General features: G+C 37.9%; 1 protein-coding gene across 1 annotated transcript in view; it reads left to right on the top strand.

The window, feature by feature from the left end:
- LOC309810307 (contactin-associated protein-like 2) overlaps positions 1 to 21,734 on the top strand; it is a gene marked incomplete at both ends in the record, with an annotated part of 946,489 nt that overhangs the window by 13,676 nt on the left and 911,079 nt on the right. The window contains 5 exons of the mRNA XM_082632267.1: positions 4,519 to 4,569; positions 6,066 to 6,212; positions 6,320 to 6,644; positions 6,766 to 6,852; positions 6,907 to 7,095. Coding sequence (XP_082488393.1) covers positions 4,519 to 4,569; positions 6,066 to 6,212; positions 6,320 to 6,644; positions 6,766 to 6,852; positions 6,907 to 7,095 — 799 coding nt within the window. The remainder of the gene's footprint in view (positions 1 to 4,518; positions 4,570 to 6,065; positions 6,213 to 6,319; positions 6,645 to 6,765; positions 6,853 to 6,906; positions 7,096 to 21,734) is intronic.

Below are 21,734 nucleotides of genomic sequence, written 5' to 3' on the forward strand. Positions count from 1 at the left end.
TTGGGTTGAGTGTTAATAATTTATATACTAGATGGTGAGTTTTCCTAACTTCAATTTATTATTGATGTTGTTATTGCTGCTGAAAAGTTGCTTTTTGTGTATCACATGATCCCCACCATAACTGTATGCTCTCCCATCTGCTAAGTATCTAGAAAAATATTAGCCATGAAGAAAATGGGACCATCCAAGACAATTCTAGACTCTCCGCCTCAGAAATGAGTTCATTCTTATCTAGACTGTGTGTGAAGCATTAGGGTTAATATCCAATCTAGCTTGAAACTGTGGTTCTACCTTCACTGACACTAAAACTTTTGAGGGCAAAGGGTTTCTCTCCTTAAGTCAGCTGGAGATTCTATAGTAGATCTTGGTGCAGAAATATCTTGAGGATGAACAGACTGAAAAAATTTGAACAACCCAGAGGGGGAAATGCACAGCTTGCAACTTCTTTTAGATGAACTTTCTTCTTCCAGATTTCCTTTGTCCATCACCAATCTAATTGAATTTTCCTTGTTATTTCATTCCTCTCAGGGCCCCGCCTATAGTTCTGAAAATTTCTTTTGTCACCTCCTTCTCCTTAAAATATTGCTTTAGAAAATGGGTGCCCATTGCTGCTAAGGAAAATCTATACCTCTCTACCCATCTCAGTAAGATACCCTCACCTTAATGCTTAGAATAATTGAAAACAACTGTGTTTTACTCTTTTAATTGAAATAAAGCTAATTTTCTAAACCTGAAGAAGGTCTCTGATGTTGGCAAACCTGTACCTCAGGTCACATACCCGACATTTTGCCTTACACTCTACAGCTGTCACTTTCTCACGGTCCTCTCAAATTCCAAACACATTTCTAAAATTTTATTTCAGTATGCATTTTGTTCTGTGGGAAAGATGGTAATATTTAACATCAATTAATAAATTGCTTGTCTTTATGTCCAGAGAATTTGAAATCATTTTTTTCTTATGGAAGCCTTATTTTTTATCCAAAAATTTTTTTTAATTCACCAATTTTTAAAAATTAATCTATTTTAAAATATTTATTTATTTTATTTATTCTTCTGGCTGCGTTGGGTCTTAGTGGCAGCAGGCGGAATCTTCACTGTGGCACAGGGCTTCTTTCTAGTTGTGGCGCGTGGGCTCTGTAGTTTGCGGCACATGGGCTCTCTAGTTGAGGCACGTGAGCTCAATAGTTGTGGCACGGGGGCTTAGTTGCCCTGCGGCATGTGGGATCTTAGTTCCCTGACCAGGGATCGAACCTGCATCGCCTGCATTGGAAGGCAGATTCTTTACCCCTGGACCACCAGGGAAGTCCCTATCCAAAAATTTTTGAATGAATTTGCAACGTAAATATATTGAGGCATGAACTTGACTTCAGAGTAGAATTTTGGTACAATTCATTTATGTCATAGCATAAATAATAATAATAGTACTTTATATGAGCCAGATATATAAATTATTTTTAATCCTCAAAATAATTTAATTCCTTAGATGTAAATATAATCTAATCTTATAAATGAAGAAATTAAGGCGTACATTGTGTGAGTATGTCAGAGTTGTAGAGCTGAAACAAAGACCCAGAGACCAGACTCATCACCCACACTATAAATGGCTTCCTGTATGATCACTTGATTCTCATTTCTATGCGATTATAACATTCAAAAGTAATCTACTTAATATTATTGTGTTTTGGGTGGAGTGGGTGTTTTTTTTTGGAAATTCTTTTGTTCCTTGAATATAACTTTTATTTCTTGAGGGGTTTTTTTGGCAACCCATTTCTAGCTAGTTTTAATCTCTCATATAAATAAAATCTTATTTTAAAATCAAGCTGAGACTTTAGAAATATTGAACTTGCTTAAAAAGTTTTTGAATTTTCAGAAACCTAAAAATCACACTCACTGCTAAATAATTACTGTTTAGCCATTATTCCTTTACGTAATTAGGTATTTTCATAAGCGTTTACAACAAGGAAGTGATTGGTATAGGCTAACTTTATCTCTCTTTGTTCATTCACTTTTTCCCTTGACCCCTCCCTTTCTTCTCTATAGTTATGATTTGATTTGATGTCACAAGACTTTAAAGAGAAATGATAAGGCAATAAAAATCTAAGTCAATTCTAAGAGCGTTCTCTTTCCCTCTTTACATCCATAATATTAGTAGGAAATTACCATACAATTTGATATTCAAAGCATGTGTATTTTTCTTTATATCCTGTATTCACTAATTCCTTGTCTGAAAGGTAAATATTATATTTTACTTTTCAAAGTTATGGTATTTTTCTGGGGACACTAATTTGAGATTATATTTTCCTTAATCTGTGGGATCATCAAATAATGGGAGATTTCTGAAAGTAATCACTACATAAATTGTGGGTTAGATTTGTTGGTGCTAAAGCACTAAAATGCTATGGAAAAAAGTCATTCTTAATTGCAATTCTGGAAGAACAATTATTCTGAGTTTTGTGATTCTTATGTCCTCATATTAGACTATAATCAAAAGAAAGCTGGTGTACAGAAAGTGAAGAATGCAATAAAGGTTAAGATCAGATTCTATATTCTAAATATTACATATTGATTTAGCCAGCTTCCTCCCAGTTTCCTAACCTTGATCATTGATTTCAAAGATGTTTTATACATGCATTCAGACCACCTTTCCCCAACTGTACCCTTTCTATTAATATTAAAATAATACATCATTAAAGATGAATTGTTTCTAAACAACTATCTTCAGAGAGTGTAATCCAGATAACACTAGTTGTCATGCATTTCTCTGAGACCTTTAAAATAGACTGGGGTTTTGGAAGCTACTTTTAGTTTATGCCACTTTCCTCACACAGGCTTTCTCACAATTAATATTTGATTACAATGGGAAGTATCTCACTGTGCCCAGGGCCAATTAGCATTGCCAAAGGCCCAGACTCCAGGTGACTTTCTGTATACCAGGAGCTTTCCTATAAGACTTGACCTCATTATGTTCATCCTTACTAGAGAATGCATCCCAGACAGATCCTATACATCCAGCTACTCAATTCTTCTTGGAGTATACAATCAGAGTGGCGAGAGTTTCTATCCTTGTTAGACACATTTTTCTGGGGGAATTCACTGATTTCTGGGCACAGTTGAACATCTTGATTTCCAGAAGCAAATTCCACTCTAAGGACCACACCTGGAGATATACTCATTGTTTCTTTACTTATTGGAAAGTCCTGAATTTTTTCAGTGCTTCATTAATAGAGTTAGTCACTTCAAAGTGTTATTAAAACCAAAATATTGTGATTCTTTTCATCAGTGAAGTTCCAGAATTTGGGGACGACTTTTGAGATAATTTACCAGGTGGCAGATAACTTACAGGTCTCTGGAATGATTATGATGATGATTGTGATAAGAATGTTTTTTGATGATCTTCATTTTTTAAAGAAAATATGAAGATACTAGATTACCCAGTCAATATTTACCTGAATAGATGTCAGTATAAAAGTTATGCATATTTATCTTGGTCTCTTTATTCAATCATTAGCCACCAACTCTGAGGTCAAAAGTGTTATTGATTACTCAGAGGTATAATCCCAGCATCTAGCACAATGTCCAGCTCAATAATAGTAGAAACTCAACAAATATTGGAGATATAAATGAAGGATGAATATGTTGCTTGTGAGGCAATAACTTGTTCCAATTATGGGGTCATGTTAATATAAAAAAATAAGCCCAATAATTTCTGTAGAAGAAGAAAAGAGGACGTGAGTGGTGGGAAACAGGAATTGTCTATCCTTTCTTATTTTATATTACTTCACTTCCAAAATAATACAACTTGCCCAACTTCTTTCCTCATCATGTTTTTGTTTTCTCTTTGTGTGCCTTCGGTCCACTTAGTTTTACTATTCTCAAACTTTGATTGACCTTATATTCTTATATTGAACTAAAGAAACATTTCACTTCATCATACGCTGTCTTCGATTATTTTCAAATACAATGTAATGCACATATCCATGATGAATTCACTCTCTGGAATAAGACAGTCCATGTTTACTATATCTAATAGGCTTCTGGTAGAAGTATCCTGAATCTATTGTTTGGCTTCTCACTTTTACAGGTTCTTAAAGGTTGACTAGGCCAAATGGGCTTAGTACTTCCTACCTTCTCATTAAGAGTTATAATTGAAGTCAAAAAGAATCTTCTTAATGTTAATATCTAATGATGAAAAGGGTGAAGTGGATATGGAGAATGTAGCATTAGAATCTAAGGAATGTCTGATCCTGAAACTACTGAAGTCTTATTTCTTTAAGTATAATTGTGAATTCCAATGTCCGTATCTAGTTAACACAAATTTCAAGCAAAGGTAGTTGCACTACAAAGAATGTGACATTGTTAACTTTCAAACATGTCAAAGTACATTGAAAATTGATGAAGGCAGGGTCTTAGTTCACACTGGCATGAAGTAAGACCATACTATATAGCACAGTGGTGATGCAGGGTGGTTACATGTGTCATTAAAACAAAGTTTTGTTTTGTTTGTTTTTACTCCTTAAGAGAAATGATTACAAACTGGTCAGAAGTTTTGTAGGAAAGCAACACCGTCAGGTATGTCATTTTCTGTTACAAAACAATTAAATAGAAATCTACTGCCAGCTTTTTAAACTCAGTACCCTAATAGATGGATTCAGTTCAAACCTGCTTGAAATAGATACCCACTGAATAGCATCCACTGAGAGACTGAAATGGTAATACTTTCAATTGTTTCCACTTTTATTCTTCTATTAAAAAACTTGAACACTACTTTAGTGGCATTTAGTGCAATGGTTAAAATAGACAGACATAGTTTAAAAATTGACTTCTGAAAAGTTGTGCTCCTGCACAGTATTTTTTTCCTATGACTGGTTTCTTTGAGTTCTTACAAATGGTTGACAACAGTTCTCTACCACAGTGTTTTCGCAAGCGCTCATTGACTTCTGACAGTCTGTGGGAATTAAAATAGAAAAAGGGCATTTTATATGCCAAAAGAATGCATCTACTGTATCATTTTATAGGAGGCGAGTTTTACAGCACAAGGATGCAGTTTCCCCTGTTAGTCATCTCTGTGTGTCTTCATTTTCCAGATTGTACCGAATCTGTAGTTCTTACTAGGACAAAACATCCCTTTAAATCAATAGGAAACAAAGCTCTAATAAAGAATGCTGAATCAGGCCCATAACCACCGTACAAATTATGCAGTGAGCACAGCACTGTTTACAGTGGACCTTTCTGAGAAATAACCATAATATTAAATTCAGAGTATATTCCAGGAGTAGGCAAGTCTCCAAAAATTTTTTATTTATCTTGAAAGGCGAATGCTTATTCACGGCATAACATTGAAAGACATGGTTCCTCCTCCTTAGTCCTCCCTAAACATCGTTAGATAGTTAGATGACCAATAATTCTTAACTGTGTCAGTAGAGTCAAGTGAAAGGATTGGTTCTGCAGCGATATAAGAATCCCAGTACTATATGTAGACTGGCTGGAAGGAAACTGTATGGAGGATGGTGTGTGGAGAGGTGTGAGCTGGGGAGAAGAGCCTGAGATTTATTATTGAAGTGATCTGAATGAGAAAAGAAAATCTGGCTCTCCCTAGATATTCGTAATTCTTCGTACTTGCAATGCATCAGATACCTTGAAGTAGTTACCCGTATGCCTGCTGATTTCAGTTTTGTGTTTGTATCTGTTTGTGTGCGCGTTTGCCTGAATGGAGTTTTCCCGGCAGCAGCGAGTGTTGGGTGTACGTGTGCATGTGTACTGAGTATGAATTAATTACATATTGAAAACATCTGCATTAGCGGCGTCTGCAGTCCCTGCTGCTCCAGTCGGGATGTTCAGCTCCGTCACTTGGTGTTAGGACCACTCGGAAGACCTGCCTGTCGGGCGCCTGATTCTAGTTCCCGGGGGGCCGGAGCTCCCGGGGCCTGTACCATCTCTATCTGAAGGGGAGGAGAGACAGGAGAAGAAGGCATCCGAGCGAAGGGGTTCTGTTTCCTGCAGCTGGGTGGGGGGCAGTCAGGGCTGGAGCCGGGTTCCAAGATCACACTGCGAATTCCCAACTTCAGCACCGCCTCCCGCTCGGGGAGAGGCGCGCGCCTCCCTCCTCGGCCCGCGCCCCAGCTGAGGGACCCGGGCCCCTGGGTTCCTCCTCTCTTCTGTTTCCCAGCGAGGCGAGGGCAGGGCGGAAGGTTTGTGACAGCCAGAGGGGTAAGGTAAGGAGAAGCAGGCGGCGGCGAAGGAGGAGCCAGGGAGGGGCCTGGGGAGGGGGAGAGGAGGGAGGGCTTCTTCCCCCCGCCTCGCCCGCCGCCCGGCTTCGCAGGTGCTGCTGGCGGCGGCGTTTCCAGCCCTCCGGCCGCGGCCGCCGCTGCTCGCGCTGCACCGCCTGGGAGATGCTGCCCCGCGCCGCGCCGCGCTGAGGCCGTGCGTGTGCCCGCCCGTGCGCCCGCCCGTCCGCCGGCCCGGCTGCGTGCTCCGCTCCGCGCAAACACAGTCGCTCCATGTGAGCTGGCAGGCGACTGGAAGCCCCTCCGAGTCACGCTGCCCAGCGGCCGGGGGAGCGCTCGCCCGCAGTGGCGACCTCAGCACCGCTGTCTCCGGCGTGCTCTCTGCTCCTCCGCTCTTCTGGTTTTCCGCCTCGTCCCCTGGTGATTTTTTTTTCTTTTTTTTTTTCCCTGAGAGGGAGAGGGCGGGGTAGGTGTCCCCTCCTCTGCTCCCCCCTCCCTTTCCTTCTCGGTTTGAATTCTTCCCCCTGGCGTTGGTTCGCAGAGCAAGAGGCAAGACCCGCGCGGAGAGAAGAAGAAGGCTGCGACCGCCCTGCTGCTCCCAGCCCCGCCGGACTGGAGCCCGGAGCGGGTGAGGGGCGAAGAGGAGGAAGTAGGAGGGGCTTGGCTTTCGGTCGTGCCTGAGGACGGCCCGTCTCCCTCCGAGAACCCCTCGGAGAGACGGACGGCGTCTCTCCGCAGCGAGCCTTTGGAGTACCGCGAGCCAGGAGGCGAAGGATGCCGGTGGCTCGGGGAGCCGGCTGCGGGGCAGCGCTTTCGCTCTGGCTGGTCGGCAGCATCCTCTGCAGAGCCTGGACGGCTCCCGCCACGTCCCGTAAGTAGCCCTCCCGCGAGCTCGCTCCGCGCTGGAGCAGTTTCAGTGCCGCATTGATGTTCCACCCCAGGGTACCAACTCGGAGGTGCCTTCTGAGGTGTCGCAGCCTGATGTGTGTGTGTGGCTCCTCTGTAACGCACTTGCGGCCACTGCAGCAGGGGACACTCCAAACCCCGCGCTCCGGGTTGCGGGGAGAGGGTTTTTGAAGCGGGCGATGTTTCTAGAAAGTTGTTTCTGGCCGTGGAGATTGGTTGGCAACTGCTCGGTTAGAGTGATTAGTGTCGGGGACAGCATCTTAGGAGTTATTCTTCCACTTTGGTGTGTTTGTGTAGAGGAAGTTCATTGCCTTTTGCTTAGGTGGGTCAGTGAATGAAAAGTGAAAACATGGCAAAAATAAGTTTCTTATTTTTATTTATGGTTTTAACTTAAATAAGCACGGCTATGGGAGTGAAAAAGGAGCGTCTTTTGGGGTCCTATGGACTTCTGTTCGCCCCCCCCACCCCAGCCCCAAGTTAATGGCCGTTTAGTACTTGCTTATTATAATGGAAGACAGTGAATCCAATACTGTAGCTGAAATTGCTTTAATTCTCTGGTAGCTAAGTGCAATGCAGTCTAGGACTTGGGGCAGTCAGTGCAAAATAGCATTAATGCGGTAATGAACAGATTTCTTAAAAGAGTTCTCAGAAAAAATGATGCTGTTTATTATGTTTATCTCTGTGTGTTTTGGCTAGTTTTTCTAGAAAAGATTGTTCATTTGTTCGTGAGGTTAGAAAGAGTAGAAAGAAATGGAAGATTCCAGCCCATCGTCTGCATTGCTTTAGAAGTGCGTATTGTGCATCTAGAGAGGAAATGCATGAGCGCTCCTTTGGTTCAGAAAGAGTTAAATACTAGAAAGATAGCCTGTAGGAATCTTAGGGTAATATTCATAAGACATACTTGTTTCTGAGAATGGACGACTTGTTAAAGAATCATCATGGAGATTTTAGAGTTTCAAAATAAGCGTTTTCCATGCAGGAAAAAAAGTTTAGTGTTTTCCAGAATTCATATATGAAGTAGTACTATCTCTGTCTATCAGATCCTGGGATTCATTAATGCATCTTTGTCCATATGTTAATATTAATGCTCTTACTCCAGTGTGTAAGTAAATATTGATAAGAATAAATGTTGAAAAAGGACTTCATAAGTTGTGCTAAAGGATCTACTAAATAATATTATCATATGATGAACCAGTATTACTGTTTTGACATATTCTCCTAAGTAGAGTACTTGGTTCTCTTTCCTTGCATTTAAAGATAGAGAAGCCACTAACTGGTAATCTAAGTTTGTAATGAACTTGAAATGAATTTTTATAGTTTTTTCCAAAGTAGATTAAACCTCAAAAACATGATGTGTTATTAATATTTAATGTCAGTTTTATAGATTTAAATATAAATTGTGCAGCTATTAATGCTCGGTATTAATATTTACATAAAAACATGTTACTAGATTCTGAGAAAACTATTCTGATGAAATTTCAGTTTCCATGTCAAGGTCTGGTTATATAGAACTAATTGCCACTTTTCTCAGAAAATAAACTTATTATACATTCAATTTACTATGTTCACGGATTGAAGGCCCTCACAGCCAGAGTTTTTCCTGATCTTTCTGTTTACTTTAATTATAATGAATCAATCTGAAAAATTCACCGTATGTCAAGAATGGCTTACCTTCAGTCATTGGGTTAGTATATTTTAAGAATGGAAAGGTTGTCATTTCTGAAATATATTCTTAGTTCTTACAACTTAGAATTTGGCAACAGGGGAAGAGGGAAGAGCAGAGACCACTACTTTTAAGATAGTTAATAGTTATGTTCAATTATTCAGATTATTTATTTAGCTCTTATTCCTCATTGTTGAAAACATGTAATGGCTTAATTAATATGACTTTTTCTTTCATTTGAATCTAAATTGCGACCAAAACTCAAAGTTGCCCCCATCCTAGAAATGAATTAAATAAATAAGAATGATATTGATTTTACTGATTAGAATGAGCTTCACGTACTCAGTACTTTAAATTTATACTTCTACCGTTAATGAAAAATTGTATTTATAGTATATGCAGCTCTGAAGAAGTTAGATAGTTAAATTCTTAATACTAAAAGCATCCAAAGGAGAGAAAAAATGGTAACTACACGAAAGTAAGATAATGAACAACTCAACCAGGAGAGGTCATCACAAGACAAAAAGTAGCCTAAAAGTCTAAAAGTCATGTTTTTATTTGGTACCCATTTTTAAAATATGATGACTGTGCTAAAACTTTCAGTCCCCAAATAACTTTTTAATATGATGGACATTTTTTGAAGATGCAGGTAATATTTTTAAATTTGGTAAGAATACCATTTCAGATATACATTGGTTTCTGGCTTATTTCTTCTTCTCTGTTATTGAACTATATATGCATATGCTGTTCCTGTTAATACTATCTATTTTGTAACTAAACTAAAATAAACTTTAAAGAAGCTTATCTCTAGGATGAAGTAGAAGTGGAATTTAATTTCTTGGCAGATAGTGGAAATGAGCTGCTGCTGAGCCCATGGAATCATAGAACCTCCCTTCTTGTAAATGTATATGTACAGGGCACATATATAAAGTTTAAGTGGAATATTTTACTCTTAGGGAGTTGCATTTATTTGAACATATTTGAAAGACCCTGACAGTACAGTTCTAAATGATGAGCTTGAGCTAACATTTAGTGAATTTAATTTGTTACTAAATTTTGGCTTAAACAGTGCTTTCTGATAAAAGTCACTTTACATTATTTTATATAGCCATTAAACTATAATTTCACTGTCACATTTGAGAAGTGTGCTCCAATACTTTGTAACAAATATATTTTTACATATATAAGTACAAATGTGTATAAATATATACATATACATACATATGGTAAAATCCTTTAAATATATATTATGTAATATATAGAGATATAATATTATTTAATATAGATATATATTTATTATATGTAAAATATGTGTATATTTATATATTTGCTAACAAGTCTTTCAAGGGGTTTAAGTTGCTTACAAGTTAATAGATAGGTCTTTTCGTGCAAGTATTTCAAGTAACTAAACCAACAATATCAAAACAATAGTATATTTTTCTATTTTCTCTCTCTTTTATTCATATACCACCCTTAAAATGGTATCTTTCAAGTAGTTGAATTAAATGTAAAATATATAAATAAATATAAAGGCAAATACTATTAGTTTATACTGAGCTTGTACATAGTAATGAGTTTGTTTTAATAAAATGAATTTAACTTTAAAAGTGCTTTAGGCTAGCAAAATTTATTGATTGACAAGAGGCAGTACATTATTTACTTAATGCAAACTAATGAAAAGTATTATTTACTCACTAGAGAGAAATATATAATCATGATTTCATTGTAGGCACTGATATTCAGGAAACAGGGATCTTTGTCTAAGTTTTCTCCTGTAACATCAATACATGGAAAAAGTAGGTAAAAAAATGAATCCACAAGTTCAAAATAGTTTTTATTAACTTTTATACAGGTATAAACATACAGCATATCATCTTTAGATAAATAACATCAAAGTTATTTGATGTGCATCATATATATTTAAAAATCACACTTGTAATATTTTTTTCTGTTCTAATTGGCAGAACATTTCAAGGTCTGTAACTTCTTTGAGATTTTAAATCACTTGCCTTAATTATAAATTCTTCCAGAGAAAATCTTAATAAGTCTTTAAAAGTGAACTAGGAAGTCTTCTTGTTTGATGTATCCTTTTCATGATTGAAACATAAAAAGAATTTGATGTACCTCCCCTTGGCTTGCTTCTCTTTTTTAAAGTAGATTTTATTTCTTGTAAATGTACAGAATAGGGAGAGATTCTTACTTCAAATCCAGTGGGTGATTACCTTAAAAATATTAAACATATAGAGAACCAACTTCTGCATGTTGTCTCTCTGTACTGATTGATATTAATGGGATAAAGAAATAAATGTGTAATTTCAAAGTTTTCCCATATCTAATTGATTTGAGAAGTGCTTTATTTTATCATTCATCACTGTGTACTAAGTTAAACAACAGAGCACATAATAATTTAAGCCTCACAAATACAGTGTTATGGAAATAAAGTGAGTGCTATATTTATATCTATATCTGAAATCGAATGTTATCAGTTTTCTAGAGAGATACATATTTTAAGATAAGTAGCTTGTAGAAAAATAAGATATATTTCTATATTCATCCCATATTTGGCCACTGGAAGAAATTATATGTTTATTTTTGCCATTTTACTATGTAAGAATAATGATGAAATGATCTTTATGTAGGCTTTAACTTTTCAAATGAGAAACTTAAAAGAGACTACTTCTTAACAGGGTGCTCAGTTAAAACATTGCATTTTCCCATCTCCTGGGATCTAGAGAACCTGTCTGTTGTAGTTCTGACCAACTAAAGATGTTGTTGGGGTTTTGAGGCGCAACCTCTTTCTCCGTCTTAATGTTTTCTGTTATGTGGAGAAAACTGCACTTGTAACATTCTTAGCTTCTATCTCTACTGTTCCAGTGAACGGTATTCGGTTCGAATTCCATCCCAGGTTAGGAAGAGTGATTTACCTGTTAGGTGACTTTGGGAGAAGGACCTAGTTGAGCTGAGCCCTTCCTCCTTCTTCCTTCCAGGCTGCCTCCAGAAGGTATAGATTCTACTAAAAGACATACAAGAGTAGGCTATGCCTCTGCAATAACTTCCATGATAATATGAGGAGCCTTATGCTGTTCAACTCTTCCTATGGCTAGAAGGTCTGTTTAATTTCAGGATTAAGGTTGATGCATCCCATGGTTGCCACGCATTGAAGTACTTTTCCTCTGTATTAGCAATTACTATGTAAAGGGTGTTATTTGCTCTCCATCTGTGGCTCCTTTTCTAATCGAGAACTCAGGGAGAGAAAAGAGTGCTGTTTATTGTCCCCTATCAAACCCCCAAATATTAAAATTGCCAGTAATAAGCGTATTTAGTATTGAACTAAATGAGCGTGGTTAAAAACCAGCAATGAAATAAGACTTGTTTTTTCCCCTTTGAGGTTGAGTTGGAGAATTTACTTAAACTATGACCGTCAAGCCCTTCTCTTCATTCATTAGTTCATTCATATCTGCATGGTCCTATTAGTGATATTTATTTTAGAGAGACATTTAAAAAGCATTTCTTTATCTGTGGTTAATAACATTACCATTATAAACACATCTTGGTTGTGGACGGTAGTGGCTATACATTCAATTCCATGTTGTCCATTTAAGTATCAGGTGAATTTGACATGCCTTGAGTTGGTAGTTACTTGCTGTTCGTGTTCCTACTGCACAGTTATGAAGGGTTGGGTCAATTATTCTAAAAAAAAAAAGGAGGCATTTGCATTTTGAAGACCAAATTGATAATTTCCTTAATTGTAAATTTTGAAAAAGAGCTTGTTAAACTCTTACTTAGTTCATTTTTGGGGTAGACTATTCATAATAACAGCTTGAAGTAACTGATTTTTTTAAAAAATAGCATCCAGATTTTAAAACCTTCCCTGATACATAGGAAATCTGGAAATAAAGATGTATTCGTTGGCTCTGAGTTTGCTTGCTGAAGAGATCACATTTCTGATATACTGTAAAAGTGCTGAAAAATACCGGCAAGCTCCCGAGGGCCATAGTCTACATTATCCTTATGATTTACATTTATTTGAAATGCTTTCATAAACATATGTAGTGATATATTCTTTAATGTTTTCATATTTAGGAAGGAGGTAGAATTAGTTCCAGGGAATAGTTTTTACCAGGAAAAATTATCCCCAAAGATATGTAAGGTTTTTCTTCCCTTTTCCAGTACTTTCACCCCTGCTTTGTTGCCGTGGGTTGGTGGTCTTAGTGATCAATGCGTATCATAGAAAATGGCGATGATAAAGGTTAGCCTTCAAAGTCAGGCTCCACGCTGCTGTCTTGTGTGGTGCATCTACATTGGAATCAAGTTACATAAAGCTTAATTAAATTCAACAAGGATTTGCTCACTTCTCTGCAGTTAGAGTCATGTTGAAAAAGGACATAAAAAGACACATTTTGCCTCGACCCCTAATTTTCTGCCAGCCACTATAACAATGTCAGCTAAGTCATTCAATTATATTGGCTTGGTCAAAAAGTTCGTTCGGGTTTTTCTGTAAGATATAGTATTGTTTAAAAGGAATACATGGGCAAAGTAAATACCTATACTCTGAATTAACAAAACAGTTTATTATGTGGTGAAATACCATGCTTTGCCAAAGAATACATTTATCTGTAAGAATATTCTCTTAAAATGGAAGGTGCTTATTATTACTTGTAAATCATACAGACTCAAATACTTATTGTGAACTAACATAAATTGTATATTGATTAAAATGCATCACGCTGTTAACTCATTTTTCTAGGCATTCATCTCTTACTTAATGGGAACCAAGTTATTAAACAACTTTATAAGTAAATATTTACCTTCATATACTCTATAGATACTTTTCGGATATTGGACAAAATATATGGACGGAAGAACTACATGAAAAAAATCAGCCTAATTATGTAATGTGGCCAAATTTTAGCATATTTTAGGGGTATCACTTGTTTAAAATTTGTTAATTACACATGAACAATGACCTGTTCTTCATTAAATTACTTACTTGTTAATAAATTTAAGCTTGAAATTTACAGAATGTATGTAGTTATTTGAAAAATTTTTGATTCAAACAAAAATAATGTCTGGAAAATCATATATGAATATCAGTTTTTTCAGGTGATTAAATGAATATGCTATTAGTTTAATGTTTTTAATGTCAGCTGATCTAAGAAAACGTGATTCAGACTTTTTTTTTTTTTTTACGTTACGCGGGCCTCTCACTGTTGTGGCCTCTCCCGTTGCGGAGCACAGGCTCCGGACGCACAGGCTCCGGACGCACAGGCTCAGCAGCCATGGCTCACGGGCCCAGCTGCTCTGCGGCATGTGGGATGTGGGATCCTCCCAGACCAGGGCACGAACCCGTGTCCCCTGCATCGGCAGGTGGACTCTTAACCTCTGCGCCACCAGGGAAGCCCAATCCAGACTTCTTGTTTCTCCCTACGTGCTTGTAGTCACAATAACACATGAGTTTGATGCCACCATCAAGGCAAATGTTGCTAATCTATCATGGCATTTTTTTTCTCAGTGAGTCTAAATATGGCCACAGAATCAAATCCTTCTGGACACAATCTACCAGACAACCACATATAATCTCATGAGACTTGATCTATAAAATAAAGCTTTATTTTTTACTTATGCCATGTATGGTATCATCACCAGAGGTTTTTCAGCTGACTTTTGTTAGTGAGAAAATACACTCATTGTTAGTTAAATCACATGATTAATATTAAATGTTATCGTGTGAAAAGAATATTTAGAAGAATTTATGTCTCCCTTACAGTAGAAGAGGTTTTTAATGGTAGTGATGAAATCTCCAAGAATACAATTTCATCTTACCTCATGCACATCTGTAGTATATGTGAGGTTTACTCAGATATCTTGACAGTAGCAGGTAAATTCCTCATGGCTAGTTTAAAGCAGATGCTAGCTAGTATTGTTTGCTATGCTTTTTGGCTGTCTGGAGTATGGAATTAAGAATAACCATTTTATTACGTCAGTTGACAAAGATAATACTGTGTCAAAAATATCAGTGTGTCATAATTGGGTATTTATATTGCTTCTACTATTAAGAATGCAAAAATAAGCAGCCTCTGTCAGATATTTACATACTGATGGGTTTATTTGTGTGGAATTGATGTCAAAGACTGGGGTGCTTGATCAAAAAGTACATATCTTTCCTTGGACTTCGCTGGTGGTGCAGTGGTTAAGAATCCGCTGGCCAGCACAGGGGACATGGGTTCTATCCCTGGTTGGCGAAGATCCCACATGCCACAGAGCAACTAAGCCTGTGCGCCACAACTACTGAGCCTGCACTCTAGAGCCCATGAGCCACAGCTTCTGAGCCCGCATGCCACAACTACTGAAGCCTGTGTGCCTAGAACCCATGCTCGGTAACAAGAGAAGCCACCACAATGAGAAGCCCGTGCACCACAACGAAGAGTAGCCCCTGCTCACAGCAACTAGAGAAAGCCCGTGCGCAGCAACAAAGACCCAATGCAGCAAAAAAAAAAAATATATTAAAATTAAAAGAATATATATCTTTTCTTTAATAAATGTTTCTTGGGCTTCCCTGGTGGCGCAGTGGTTGAGAGTCCGCCTGCCGATGCAGGGGACACAGGTTCGTGCCCTGGTCCGGGAAAATCCCACATGCCGCGGAGCAGCTAGGCCTGTGAGCCATGGCCGCTGGGCCTGCGCATCTGGAGCCTGTGCTCCGCAACGGGAGAGGCCACAACAGTGAGAGGCCCATGTACGGCAAAAAAAAAAAAAAAAAAAAAAAATGTTTCCTGATTGAGTTCTAGAAATCTGTAATAACATTACATTTTCAGCACCAATCAGTTAGTGCCCTTTTCCAGAACTTCAGGCATCAATAGATATTAGTATGCTTTAAAATTGTTGCCAGTTGATATGAATACCCATATTGGTGGATTGCAGACTTCAGGTCAGGCACTACTCTTTAGATGTATTCACTCATTTAGTCCTTACAACAATGCTTCAGTTTGCAGGTAGGAAAACTGAGGCAGACAGAAAAATGAAGTACCTTGCCCAGTCTACCCATATGGTCTATCCCTACAGCCGGTGCTCTTAACCATAGTGCCTCTGGATGAGTGAAATAGTATGACATTGATTTCCAGTTCTCTAATACTGACGTTCAGCTTGCATCTAGGCAATATATTTTTTTAAGTGTTTCCCTTTTAATGTTTAGCAATTTTCATGACATGTGAATAGTATTCTAAGCTGTTAAATGGTAGAATGGGAACTGCCTTGTCCTGTGACTTTTTTTTTTTATATATATAAATTTATTTATTTATTTTTGGCTGTGTTGGGTCTTCGTTTCTGTGGGAGGGCTTTCTCTAGTTGCGGCGAGCGGGGGCCACTCTTCATCGCGGTGCGCGGGCCTCTCACTCTCTCGGCCTCTCTTGTTGCGGAGCACAGGCTCCAGATGCGCAGGCTCAGTAGCTGTGGCTCACGGGCACAGTTGCTCCGTGGCATGTGGGATCTTCCCAGACCAGGGCTCGAACCTGTGTCCCCTGCATTGGCAGGCAGATTCTCAACCACTGCGCCACCAGGGAAGCCCCTAGGCAATATTTTAAGGGTTAATTACCTTCTTGTATAGAGTTATAGGGGAAAGAAACCTGTCATCATAATGTTTGTATTTCAATGATAACATTAAATAATAATGCAGACAATGTTGTTTATGTTCTACCTCTTCATAATAAAGTGATTTTACAATGCAATTCTATCTTTTGGGTACTATTAGCATAATTATAATAATCATGTGGTGAAAATATTTACTTAAATCTATGGAAAATATTTGTTAAAATGCTTTGTCAGATAGGAAAAAAAGCTGTTTTAAACTGGTTCTCAGGAAATTTTGCAGTCTGTATCCAGAACTGTAAATATTATTGCCATTACTAAAGGTTAAAAGATGATATCTGTGTAATGTATAACCATTGTTATGAGTATCAATTTCACGTGATGTCTAAACCGTAAAACTTTTCTTGAGAGTCTTGTCAAGAGGAAAACTTCTTTTACTTTAATGGCAGTGGGAAAATATTTGTCTCAAAAATAGTTGTCAGTTCTAGTGCTTAAATATCCCTCGTATCTATTCCCTTCTCTCCATCCCCATCACCACAGCTATGGTTAAGATTTTCAGCATTTCCCTCCGGCATTAATTTAGTAGCCTCCTAGTATGCTTCCTTGCTCTTCATGTTTCTCCTCTAGTTTATCATGGATATCTATGCCAGAAATACTTTCCTAAATCACAGATCTTGGCACCGTGCTCCACTTCTCTGGTTCTCGTCTGTCCCTTTAATACAATCTCCCCCTAACCCAATATTTGCACCGCATAACCTTGCCATACTGAAATCCTTGCAACTTCTCTAATACAACATGCTGTTTCTAATCACATTTCTCTTATGCCTTCTTACATTTGGTTCCCTCCCGAAATGCCTTTTCCTATTATATATATGCTGATTTAGAAAAATCTAATATATGGCCCAAACCTCAGAACTTTGGAGCAGATTAGAGGTACCATCACCTCCCTGTGGTGATTTGGTCTAATTGCAGGCAAGATATCAAGCGGATAATAAGCAGTTTCTCTGCTATTTGAACTTACAAGGGATAGAGTGATGAAAAATAATGCAAGTTACCTTCAATTATCTGATGTTGGAGTGAGAAATTACCCAAATTGCTGACACTAAAGCAAGGCAAGAAAAGTTTTTTTTTTTTTTTTTTTTTTTTTTGCGGTACGCGGGCCTCTCACTGTTGTGGCCTCTCCCGTTGCGGAGCACAGGCTCCAGACGCGCAGGCTCAGCAGCCATGGCTTACCGGCCTAGCCGCTCCACGGCATGTGGGATCTTCCCAGACTGGGGCACGAACCTGTGTCCCCTGCATCGGCAGGCGGACTCGCAACCACTGCGCCACCAGGGAAGCCCCAGAAAAGTTATTTTTAAATGATAAAACACAGATACTGGGCTTCCCTGGTGGCGCAGTGGTTGAGAATCTGCCCGCCGATGCAGGGGATACGGGTTCGAGCCCTGGTCCGGGAGGGTCCCACATGCCGCGGAGCGACTAGGCCCGTGAGCCACAACTACTGAGCCTGCGCGTCTGGAGCCTGTGCTCCGCAACAAGAGAAGCCACTGTAATGAGAAGCCCGCGCACCACGGCGAAGTGGCCCCCGCTCGCCGTAACTAGAGAAAGCCCACATGCAGCAACAAAGGCCCAATGCGGCCAAAAATAAATAAGTAAATAAATTTATTTAAAAAAAAAAAACAAAAAAAAAACCAAAAAAAACCACAGATACTTGTTTGTCATTGTTTATAGATGAATATTAATCTACCATCTCAAGGGACATAATGAAACCATGCCGTGAAAGCTCTACAACTTCTCCAACCCTTTTCCTACATGGCTCTATTTTATAGCATTTTCTGTACTTCACTTAAGCCATATAGTTGGTCAGACTCGTTAAAAGCCAAGCATGACTGCCCTTACACGTTTTTTCAAAGAAATACCTGTAATCTGCATGCAAATTGAAGACAGATGTCAACAAAATAATTACTGTGCCTAACAGGTACTTTAAATAGAGTGCTTAAATTGTCAAAAGATCTTGTAAATGATAGAGGTAGTTGCAGAGAAACTCGATAATTACATATATTTAGTGTATATTAATCCAGTATATTAGTTGATATTGTCAAAGTTGCTAAAGAATGTCAGTGAATTTCATTTTGATTTTTAATATAACAAAAATATCCTTTGATGAATACAAAAAGTAGGCGCTTATATTCCATGTGTTTATATTTTGAATTAACTCTTTTCATCCGTACATGTGAAACTTTGTACATGCTGCACCACATCCTTAAAAATATCCTCCAGCCTTGCCTTTTCAAAGTTGACCATCCAGCAAAATCTGTTTCAAAATTTATATCCTTTACAGTGATACCCCAGCACTGCCTACACATAACACAAGTTACTCCCATTTCTTTTTTAAAAAAATAAAATTATTTATTTATTTTTGGCTGCGTTGGGTCTTCATTGCTGCGTGTGGGCTTTCTCTAGTTGCAGTGAGCGGGGGCTACTCTTTGCAGCGGTGCACGGGCTTCTCATTGCAGTGGCTTCTCTTGTTGCAGAGCACAGGCTCTAGGTGCTGCGGCTTCAGTAGTTGTGGCTCACGGGCTCTAGAGCGCAGGCTCAGTAGTTGTGGCCCACAGGCTTAGTTGCTCTGCGGCATGTGGGATCTTCCCGGACCAGGGATTGAACCCGTGTCCCCTGCAATCCCAGGCTGATTCTTAACCACTGTGCCACCAGGGAAGTCCAGGTTACTCCCATTTCTCTTAGCCCACAGTCTGCACAGACACAGCCTACATTATGTTCTTAGATTAATAGATTTAAGGGTGTAGTTGTATCAAAAGAACTAGATTTCAATAAACATCTTTTATCATATTAGGCAGTGTACTAGTTGCATTGAATTATCATATAAAATTAGTCCATTACCTCCCTTTTAGAATACTCAAAGCAGAAGGATGCTCAAAAAATTTAAAGCGCACTGATTTCACATTTATACAGTTCTTACTTTTATCAAGTTATCCCATATACTAACACAAAATTCTACATTTTCATAAACTCCTGCCATTAGTTCTAGCTGGGCTTTAAGGTAATAAAAGCTTAATATCTACACCATATTCTGCTACCATAAAGTATTTGAAGACAGATATCATAAAGTCTGATTAAATATAATTTTAATAGTCACTATTTTTGTAGATAGCTAATTAATATATCAATTAAAAGAAAATACTATGATATATATTTATTTATATCCCCTAGATTACCTATAACATTTCTAGGTATATAAGCATTGTTAAGTATAATGGAATTGAATTGATGGGTTAGTTCTGTGTATAAATTGTGCAAATAGCTAGGATGTAGCAACAAGTAAGGATTTCTTTTCTTAGTTGTATTCTTATAGCTAAAAGCATTGTAATCAGAAGTAATATAATTTTAACATAATAGTAGTTACAATAAAGTTCTCTGTAAGGAGTAATCCTCGTATTATAAAAATACTGCCTTGAAACTGACCTGTCTGTATGAATCAAAAAAAGAAAAAAAAGAAACTGAGTATTTCAGAGGACTATCGTTCAAAAGTAACAGGGCTTTTGACATTATTTTAAAGGCTAATTTACATCTATTTGCTCAAAGTGAAAGACAACATAGTCTTGAATTTCAGTTTATTATCTGGTCTTTGCCCAAAGTATATTAGAAAAATATTACTGCAATTTGAGTTGTCTTCATATCATGGAAACATGGTTTAATGTTATCTAATTATTGTATACAATGATCTGAAGTATTTCAGTTTTACAGAGATTATATCATCACCCAAAACATAAGTTTTAGAATTTAAAATGTATAACTGCACATTTTTATTTATTTTATTTTATTATTTTTGTAACATCTTTTAATTGGAACTTAAAGAATGGGAAGGAACTACCCAAGAAAAGAGTAGAGGAAGAATGTTCCAAGCAGAAGAGGACAACTATGCAATTCCCAACTATGCAATTGGCCAAGTTTGGACCTCCCTCTGATGGGGAGGTATCTAGTGATTTTGGAACAAGTCTTTTGTAAAGCATATGACAAAAATAAAGCTTTGAAAGAGTAAATGACACTGTTTAATAGTTTATCAGCAAGTAGAGAGAACATAAATCTTTGCTGGACAAAATATAGAGAATAAGCATTTATTATCTTTAATAAGAGAATAATATATATTTTACCAGTTTTGTTAAAAATAAGCATTAAGAAAATCTTACCCTCTGTGAATGAACTTGACTGTGAGTCAAGTCAATTAATATATGACAAAGGCGCCAAGAATATATGATGGGGAAAGTACAGTCTTTTCAATAAATAGTGTTTGGGAAACTGCACAGCCACATGCAGAAGGGTGAAACTGGACCACTGTCTTACACCATATGCCAAGATCAACTCAAAGTGGATTAAAGACTTGAATGTGCAACGTGAAACTATAAAACTCCTAGAAGAAAACATAGGTAGTAAGCTCCTTGACTTTGGTCTTGGTGATGCTTTTTTAGATCTGACACCAAAAGCAAAGGTAACAAAAGCAAAATAAGTACGTGGGACGACAAACTAAAAAAGATTCATCACAACAAGGGAAATCATCAACAAAGTGAAAAGGCAACCTACAGAATGGGAGAAGATATATGAAAATCATACGCAGTAGTCCCTCCTTATCCACGGTTTCACTTTCCAAGGTTTCAGTGAACCAAGGTCAACTGCAGTCTGAAAATATTAAATGGAAGATTCCACAAATAAGCAATTGGTAAGTTTTACATAGTGCACCATTCTGAGTAGCTTGATGAAATTTCATGCCATCCTGCTCTGTCCTGCCCAGGACATGAATCATCCCTTTGTCCAGCCTATCCTGCTCCTTAATCACTTAGTAGCCAACCTGGTTATCAGATTGACTGTCCCGGCTTTCAGTTCACTGTACTGACTGTGGCAGTGCTTGCATTCAAGTAGCCCTTATTTTACTTCATAATGGCCCCAAAGTGCAACAGTCGCAATGCTGGTCGTTCGGATATGCCAGAGATAAGCCATAAGGTGCTTCCTTTAAGTCAGAAGGTGAGCGTTTTCAACTTACTGAGGAAAGAAAATATGCCGAGGTTGCTAAAACGTATGGTGATAATGAGTCTTCTATCCGTGAAATTGTGAAGAAGGAAGAAGAAATTCATTCCAATTTTTATGTTGCACCTCAAATTGCAAAAGTTATGGACCCTTTATTACAGTATATTGTTATAATTGTTTTATTATTAGTTACTGTTAATCTCTTACTATGCCTGATTTATAAATTAAACCTTAGGTATATATGTATATATAGGAAAAATACATAGTATATATAGGGTGTGGTACTCTCCATGGTTTTAGGCATCCACTGGGGGTCTTAGAACGTA

The sequence above is a fragment of the Mesoplodon mirus genome (assembly GCF_964341445.2).
Source record: "Mesoplodon mirus genome assembly, chromosome: 9".
Taxonomy (NCBI): Eukaryota; Metazoa; Chordata; class Mammalia; order Artiodactyla; family Ziphiidae; genus Mesoplodon; species Mesoplodon mirus.